We start from the raw sequence: 8,412 nt of genomic DNA, 5'->3' as shown, positions 1-8,412 counted from the left end.
AAAGCTACAGAGGATAAAAAGCATGCCACATTCAAGGACAGGCAGCGTAGGCTTCAAGTGTTGAGAAATGAGTCTGAAGAGACAGGCAAATGAAGGGGAATAAAAGGTACCAATGTCCAGTTATAAAACAACTTATGGGATATAACAGACAGCATAGGGGAAATAGTCAATATAACAATAACTTTGTACATTGACAGATGGTTACTAGACTTATTGTGGCCATCACATTGTAAGGTAGATAGCCAAATCATTATGTTGTACACCTGAAACTAATATAATATTGTATGTCAACTACATATATTTTAATAAAGCATAAATTTTCAAAAAAGAGAGACAGTCAAGGACCAACCAATTGGACAGCTTGGAATACCAAGTTAAGGGCTCGATTCGTGAATATATGAGTAGAGAAGCCATAGATTCTCAAGAGGATCTGTGATAAAAAATAAACAATTGCAGCTGTTGATGACGCAATGAGAACCCATAGTATGGCCTTGAGCAGGGGCGCAACATGATCTTATCTGGTGGCCAGTGTGGAGGAGGAATTGCAAGGGGACATGCTGGAGGCACAAAAATTAGTCAAGGAGTAATTGGCGCAGGGGTAAGGCATGAGGGCCTGAGCTGTGGTAGATACAAAGGGAATTGAAGAAGTAAAATTGGTAGGACTTAGTAACCCCGAAGCGCCCCTCCACACATGCGCACACTCATCTCCAAGGCTCAACTGAGGCTGCCCCTCTTACCCCCCACCCCAACCCACAGCCCTACTACCAACTTTCAAGCTACACTTTGGAGGCCTTTTTGCTCCCTTTCCAAGTGGTCTTTGAAGTTTAATCTAGTGATTTCACAAGTTACCAGAGAGGACCTGGCCCTGCGCTGGCCCGCTGGCCCTACATCCCCATCTGTCAACTGACCTCTGGGAGGCCTTCAGCTGGTCTCTGACCCTGTGCCCATGGCTTCACAACATGGACAGAGTTCAGTTAAGAAATCAGCACAGTTCCAGGAAAAAGGCAACTATCATCTAGTTTATTTTTCTCCTGAGTCATCTCATGCCAAGACAGACCCCGATGGATAGTAGGCAAAATGGGAGGAGTTCCCCAAAGCAAGCTGATTGTCTAGATGCCCTCTTTTCTTCCTGCCAGGTTCATCAGAAGGGCATCCCAACTTTGCTTGGATCTGGTGTTGGTATCCCTGAAGGGAAGCCAGAAATCAGGCTATCCATGGAGAGACGAGACTTTGTGGCTATCTGGAAAGCTGGGGAGTCAAGGAGCCCCGAAGAGTGACTGCTCCCCTCTACATGGGCATGCTTTGTCCTGATCTGCTTTCTGGGGGCTTCAGAAAGCATGTCTTCCTTCCCCTAAAGCCCCTAGGACTCTCCTACTGTCAACACAACAACAACCCAGACAATGAGATGTCAGAGGCCTGGACTCACAGGCCAGTTGGGTACAGCCAGTGTGAGTTGCTGACTCAAGGACCCAACTTTCAATCCAGAGAGCTGTGCCTGGACATTCCTGGCTAATCGATGCCCTGGAGCCTTGCCAGGTGTACAGAATGCTAATCTGACTCTGACCGGCTCAGTTTGGACAGGGCAGGGGCGGGGAAGGAAGATGAATTGCGGCCCTGTGTGGTGCTCGCCCTGGTACCCTCACACACCCTTCTGGCCCCTTTTCATCTGCCTCCTTTTTCTCCTCCTCTTCTTCGTCCTCTTCCTTCTCGTCCTCCTCCTCTTCGCTGTCTGAGTCCTCGTACAGATTGATGGTTGCCTGGACAGGGAAGTTCTGCAGTAAAATCTCCCCATCACTATACAGGTAGTCAAAGAAGCGGGATTTGGGCCAGAAGAGCCTGTGGACACAGAAGAAACTTAGACAGGTCTCATATGTGCAGAGGGGTCAGTAGGGCCAAGAAGGAAGCCAGCCCCTAAACTCCTTCTCCTACCTACAGTAATGGGGTGAGAGGTAAAGAAAGAAAGAGAGCTTTGTAACAGAACGTTCTGAATTGTTACAAAATGGCCCCAGGCAGGACGGTAATATGTGGTGGACCTATAACTGCGGGGAGCTCCAGCCTTAGCATGTATGAATCCTGATGCTGATCCCACCCCCACCTAAGAAGACCTCTAGCCAAGAATTCTCTAGAACTCCCCTGTGTCCTCCATCTCCTACTAAGGCTTCTTTCACTGACCTGTCCATAGGGGCTCGTTCTTAGGGGCCATAGACAATGCCTCCAGGGAAGACAAACTTGGTCAAGTCCCTTAACCTCTCTGAGCTTCACTTTTCTGGTCTATGAATTAGTGATCATAGCAGTGCCCCGCCCCCACCACCAATTCTGTTTCACAGGGCTTTTGTGAGGATTTAAAGAGCCAATGAATCTGTGTAACATTCTGAGCTTGGTGCCAGAAGCTTACCTGACGGGGTGATGGAACTCAGAGTCAGCTTTGGTGACCTCAGCACTTGTTGCCCCACCAGTGGCCTGTTCAAAGCAAAAGCTAGCATGTGGCTCAAAGTACACGGCCAGATAACTGCCTCCTCTGTATCTGGGGTCAGCAACCTGCAGATAAGATGATCTAGAAGAGACCTCAGACATCTCTGGGGTCCCCAACCCAACAAAGGGGTCTGTCCTGTTTCTGGTTGAAAAACAAGTGGATAGAGTCCTGGGGATCGTTGGCTTGCCTGCCCCCATTGTAACACCTGTTTGGAGACTATCCAGGGGACAGAATTTTACTGGAGCAGCAAAGATTCGGGGGTGACCGTGGTGGAAAAGCACTGGGTCTCGGTGCCAGGAGACCAGGATTCTAGCACCAGTGCTACTACAGGCGAGCTGTGGGGCCTGCCCAAATCCTCCCCTCTTTTGGGCCTCAGTCCCCTCATCTTTCAAATTGCACAGAAACCTCGTGTCTGTCCTGATCCTAGAGCTGTTGTAAGAATCAAACGTGAGCAAGGCTGTGAAGATGGTTTCCCAGATCTGCAGCCCTGGATTGACGTCAGAGGCTCTCTGGGAAGGGACATGGTCAGTGTGAACACAAATGGCTGCATGTGAACATGGGTAACGGGCTCAAACTCACCAAAGTCACAAGTGTCCTCACCTTCCTTGTGGAGTCGTTTGTAGAGCACAGCCAGGGCCTCCAAAGACAAGCCCGTCTAGGACAGAGAGGGGCGATCCAACAGGGGGAGGAAGAAGACACAAGGACATGGACTCCCGGAGACAACCACAGAGGTCTCTAAAACACCTGGCTTGGATGTCATCTACTTCAGGAATTCTCTGCAAAGGACCCTGAGCCTGGGTCAGGACAGATGCCATTCCTCTCTGCTTCAACAATGTTATCATTGTTCTTATCGCAGTTTTGTAACTGTCTGTTTACTTGCCTCTGAGCTTCTTAAGGGCAGATTTCAGTTTGATCAGGTCTTATTCTCCAACAGCTAGCACAATGTCTGGTACACAGTAGGCATGTCAGTAAATATTTGTTGAATGTGTTAAGTGTTTGGAGGAATGAATGAGGGTTGGGTGCAGATATTTTGCCCTCTACCTCCTGCTCAAGAAGCTCAGAATCCTACCATCTTCCTGGGCTGGGGAAAGGGGCCAGAAATATTCCTGGGCCCATTGCTCCCCCACTAGACTTCCAGAGGTAGGGAAAAAGCAAACGAAATCTTATGGTGTGGTCAGGAAAGAGACAGTGCCCTAGTCAAAGGCCTCTTGGGACGTTGGCCCTCTCTCCCTCCCTCCCCCGTGCAGCCTAGGCCATGGGTAACCCAGGTTTCATGGCATCCCCCCTGTGCCTCTCAGTGGACTGAGCAACTTAGCCCATGAGGGCCTGGCTGCTCAGCTTTCAGCTTTGGCAATGCCTACTGTCCCCAAGTCCCCTCTTGTCACTCAGAGCGATTGATGAGATGGAAAGCCAATTGAGATATTCCAGCCCGATACATGGAGGGGACACTCTTTGAGGGTTGTGAGACCTCCCCACCCCCTTCACAGAGAACAGGGGCACCCTGGACATCTCATTTTCCTTCCTTTCCCACAAACCCCACAAAACCAGAGTTCAGGTTGCCAAAGGCCAAGTACCACTTACCTTTCACTCCCGTCTACTTCTTGTCCAGAGGAGAGAGGGGGCAATGGGCTTAACAGGTCAGGGAGTGCCAGAGGGCCCTGAGCTACAGCTGGGACTACGCTTAGGGCCAGGGCTGAGACAGGGGCAGCAGCAGTGGCGGGAGCAGCAGGATCCATCCTTAGAGTGTCTAGACCAAGCAGGCTGCGAGGGCTCCTATTTCTCAGAGCCTGCTGCACTCTTGGCCTTTCCTGGGAGACCCTTTATAAGACCTGCCTGGACTCATAAATTATTCAGGGAAGTGCAAGGTTGGGGGAGCTGGGAGGTGGAATGAAGACTTAAGAAACGGGGCTCAAGGAGGGAGAGCTGGATTCCTGGGTGTGAAATCTCTCCCAGTTGAATAAACAGAGCGTCAGTGGGGGGTAAGAGGTTATCATTACCTCCAAGTCAGAAAGGAAAACACAGAAGGGGCAAATCACACACCATTTGTGCAAATTCCCCAGGCAGTAGCAAAGCTGGAAGGAGGAAAGGTGGAAAGCTCATTAGTACCCGAAACCACAGAAAGCTGTCAGGCACTGGGGGCTGGACAGACAGGCCTTTAGCAAAGCCAGTTCCCAGCAAGAAATGACAGCTGACCTAGCTAAGAAGAGTGAGGGACTCGTACACTATTTCATCTCAAACCCGAAATATATTTGCCAGGCAGTCCTGACATATAAGATGACTGCCGTAAGCATAACACCTCGGTGAAGAAAAAGAGGAGGTTCTGGGTGGAGAAGGTTTAGGTGCCTGTGGGGTAAACCTCAAGTCTTCTTTTCATGCCTTCCCCTTTACTGGTCAGTTCATTTGTAAAAGAATGTCCTCTCCAGCCTCAGCAGTAAAGGGTCCAGTAAAGGGACGCAGGCAGCGTTCTCAGGGCTACCAGATCAGATTCCAAATCTCAGAACTCAGCTTCCAGTCCAGGAGCCAGGGTGCTGGGGGAAGGCAGAGTTGTGTCCAGCCGCTAACCTGCTGAAGATCACCCCTGGCCCTGGGGCTTCAGTTCCCTCACATGTAAGAGGAGGGTGCAAGCCCAGCAGTACCCAATGGCCCTGTAGCCTAAACACGCTGTGACAGAGGCTGTGTAAATGGGTACTGACCCAGGGCAAGCCCAGGGGCTACAGCACAGCCCTTAGCCATAGCCAGTCTCCTGGGCTTTTGCCAGAAAGCTTCCAGTTACAACTACTGGCAGGCTCCTTATGCTTTAGAAGTCCTGGAAATATGCTTCCTGAACTCAGTGTCCAGCATCAGAGTGCATTTAGCTTCCTGGACGTTCATCACAGTCGGGTTTGGGGTGGTCAGAAATTAGAAACAACCTCGAGTGTCCAATGATAGAAAACCAGTTGCAATTAGGGTAAGTCCTTGCAACCAAATACTAAGTAGACACACAATCACCTTCTAGGATGTATAATTATCAACACAGAAAGTGAGGGGAAAAAAATTACTCATACTCAAAAGAATATGAGTAATTTGCCTCCAGGGCTCCTCTTTTTTCCATGCACTTACCCCCTACCTCCACAGCATTTCAAATTCCAGCCCCACTGTGTTCTTTGCAGCAAAAGAAAATTGGAAACAACCTAAATGTCTCACTTTAGAAAGCTGGTTAAATAAATCATTGAACAGTTATACAATTTTGTATTAAAATTAGTTTGGTAGAAGATTGGGGGAAAGTCAATATATTGAAGAGTGAAAAAAAGAAGCCTCTACAATATAACTTAGAGGACAATCCCATTTTGGTAAGAAAAAATGAATAGAATATACAGTATGCAGAAAAAAAAGACTTGCTAAGAAGAAAAGAGAATTGTTACAGTGGTCGGTTCTGGGAATAATAGCATGATAAATTTCTTCCTTCCTTGTGCTTTTCTGAATTTTCTAAAAAGCACTACAAGACCTGATATACTTTGGGTAATGAAAAGCCATGAGAGGGCCGGACTGGTGGCTCAGGCGATTGGAGTTCCTGTGCTCCTAACTCCGAAGGCTGCCTGTTCGATTCCCACATGGGCCAGTGGGCTCTCAACCACAAGGTTGCCGGTTCAACTCCTACAAGGGATGGTGGGCTGCCCCCCACTGTAACTAACCACAGCAACTGGACCTGGAGCTGAGCTGCGCCCTCCACAACTATGTTTGAAAGGACACAACTTGACTTGGGAAAAAATCCTGGAAGTACACACTGTTCCCCAATAAAGTCCTGTTCCCCTGCCCCAATAAAATCTTTAAAAAAAAAGAATAAAAAGAAAGAATTGCTTATCTGTGGAGGAGAGACAACTCTTGGGGGGGGGAATGACAGCCATTTTCAAGTGTCTGAGGATTAGACTGCAATGAGATTACACTAGTTCTGTGTGACTTCAAAGGACAGGGCTGTGGCCCATGGGTGGAAGCTACAGGGAGACATATTTGGGCTCAAAGGAAAACTTTCTAATAGCCCAGCCACCACCTAACCCAAGGGCTTGGCACTGCACTGGCCCTCAATAAAACAGGTTTATTACCTGTGGTGAAATGAGTGGTGCAGTGGAATGTGCTGCCTTGGTAAGCTCTCTGTCCCTGATTGTGTAAGTGCAGGCTGGATCCTGGATCCTGGATCCTGGAGAGGAAAAGCTCTCTGAGTATTCTTGCTAAATTTTTACCTCCAGAAAATGAGAATTTGCTTACACTGCCTCACTGACTCAAATGAGGAGTGAAGGAGCGAGAGAAGGAGCCAGGTTGAAGAGACTGGGTTGGAAGGAGATGGCGTGTGAAGAAAGAAGCAGACTTACTATCATACCCTGGGATCTTTTTGACCTCTAGGTGACTGTGATCTCTGAAAATAGGCAGGAGGGAAGAAGGAAAGGGAGAGGAGAGCATTCCTACTGAGCCCCTGGCTCATGGCCAGCCACACATGGCCATGTCACCTCCCACCCTGAACTTGTGTTCATTCAGCCATAATCCTCCATGATCTTCACTGCCCTGAGCAGCAGACCTGGGAGTTGCTCTCACCCCAGCTCCCAGTGTGCTCTCTGGGAGCCCGGATAGCCTTCAGGCCTGTCTCCATGGCTCTTTGTTCTCCACACAACTGCTCTATCTTGCTACTTTCTAAGAATTGCTTCAGCTTCATTCAGCTTGTGGGATATGAAGCCATTGGCCTCTCCCCAGCCTGAAAGATTAAAGCCCACAAGTGCTGCTGGATAAAAGCAGGAGCCTGGCTGTTCTCCTTTGCATTCAGCACGGAAGACGAGTAAAGTGGCCAGGATGGTGGCAGGAAAGATCTGGAACAACCAAAATGAAGAAATTCATGTGAAGATAATTACGATCCAACCTCAGCGATTACTTTGACAGATCTTTCCGAGAGAGCTAAGTGCCTCCTCTCAGCCAGACACTGCTGGGCATTGCCTGGAAAGGGAGTGGACTAGAAAAAGGCAAGTGCTACAGACACTGCCTCAAGGTGCTTATAGATCATGGAGGGAGACAAGACCCACACATGGGAAGACAGACTCAGTCAACGTCAGCTGGACCCCAGTGCCCCTCAGCCACCCTTGAGCATGTTCCCTGGTCAAGTCCCCAGCTCCAGCCGCCACATTTCCCTGGGCCACATTCCAAATTTCAGCTCCCTACCATGTGCTTGCCCCACCCATCTGCCTACATGGAATAACCTCTCTTCTCACTTCCCTGAGAAAACAGAGACCGTCAAGCATGAATTACCTCAGTGTCCTGCCCCCCCAAAAAAACAATTGGCCTGCCTCTCCAACTTCTCCTCCAGCCCTCCCCTTTTAAAGGACAAGGTGCCCCTCTCTCGTTAAAGGCTAATCCTTTCGCCTGGGCCTCGGTCTCATCTACCCTCCTTCTCCGGGCCCTTCCTTCAGACCTTATGCCCCTTCTCTTCAGGAAAGTTCAGCTTCTTTACGCCAGATCTTTGTCTTCTGATTATAAAATGCCTATGTCTGTCATCCCCCAAAACAAACCCCCTCCCTCCTCAGATGTGTTCTCTTGCTCCGCTAACTTGCTCTCTTTCTCTCTCTGTCCACCTCCTCCCTTCCCTCTCTTTTCTTTCTTTTGCCCTCAAATTTGTTGAAAGTAGAGTCTACACTGTAAACTACCACTTTTCCCAATTTCCCACTTGCACCTCAACCTACTGCAATTTGGCCCCAGCCCCATCCTTCTAGTGAAAGGGCACTACCAAAGGTCACCAATAGCCTCCTAATTGCCAAATTCAATGATCTATTTGAACTCTGGGTGGCAAAAGACACTGCTGGCCAAGTCCTCATTTCTGAAACTCTCCTTCCTCTCTTGGCCTCCATGATCACTCTCTCCTGGTTTTTCCCCTACTTCTGGAACCATTCCTCTTGGCCTCTTCCGCTGACCTCGCTTGCTCT

At 49.1% G+C, this 8,412-nt stretch overlaps 1 protein-coding gene across 1 annotated transcript; it reads right to left on the bottom strand.

The window, feature by feature from the left end:
- Nucleotides 1–1,000: 1,000 nt before the first annotated feature.
- On the bottom strand, nt 1,001–5,138 carry RIPPLY1 (ripply transcriptional repressor 1). The gene is made up of 5 exons (XM_081042328.1): nt 4,055–5,138; nt 3,074–3,128; nt 2,396–2,460; nt 1,648–1,836; nt 1,001–1,185 (listed from the first exon to the last, which is right to left on the bottom strand). Exons 1-5 carry the CDS (start codon nt 4,207–4,209, stop codon nt 1,110–1,112), a joined length of 540 nt encoding a protein of 179 aa, XP_080898454.1. The 5' UTR covers nt 4,210–5,138; the 3' UTR covers nt 1,001–1,109.
- Nucleotides 5,139–8,412: the final 3,274 nt, after the last annotated feature.

Source organism: Rhinolophus hipposideros, assembly GCF_964194185.1.
Source record: "Rhinolophus hipposideros genome assembly, chromosome: X".
NCBI classification, from domain to species: domain Eukaryota; kingdom Metazoa; phylum Chordata; class Mammalia; order Chiroptera; family Rhinolophidae; genus Rhinolophus; species Rhinolophus hipposideros.
This window is presented reverse-complemented; position numbering and strand designations above follow the sequence as displayed.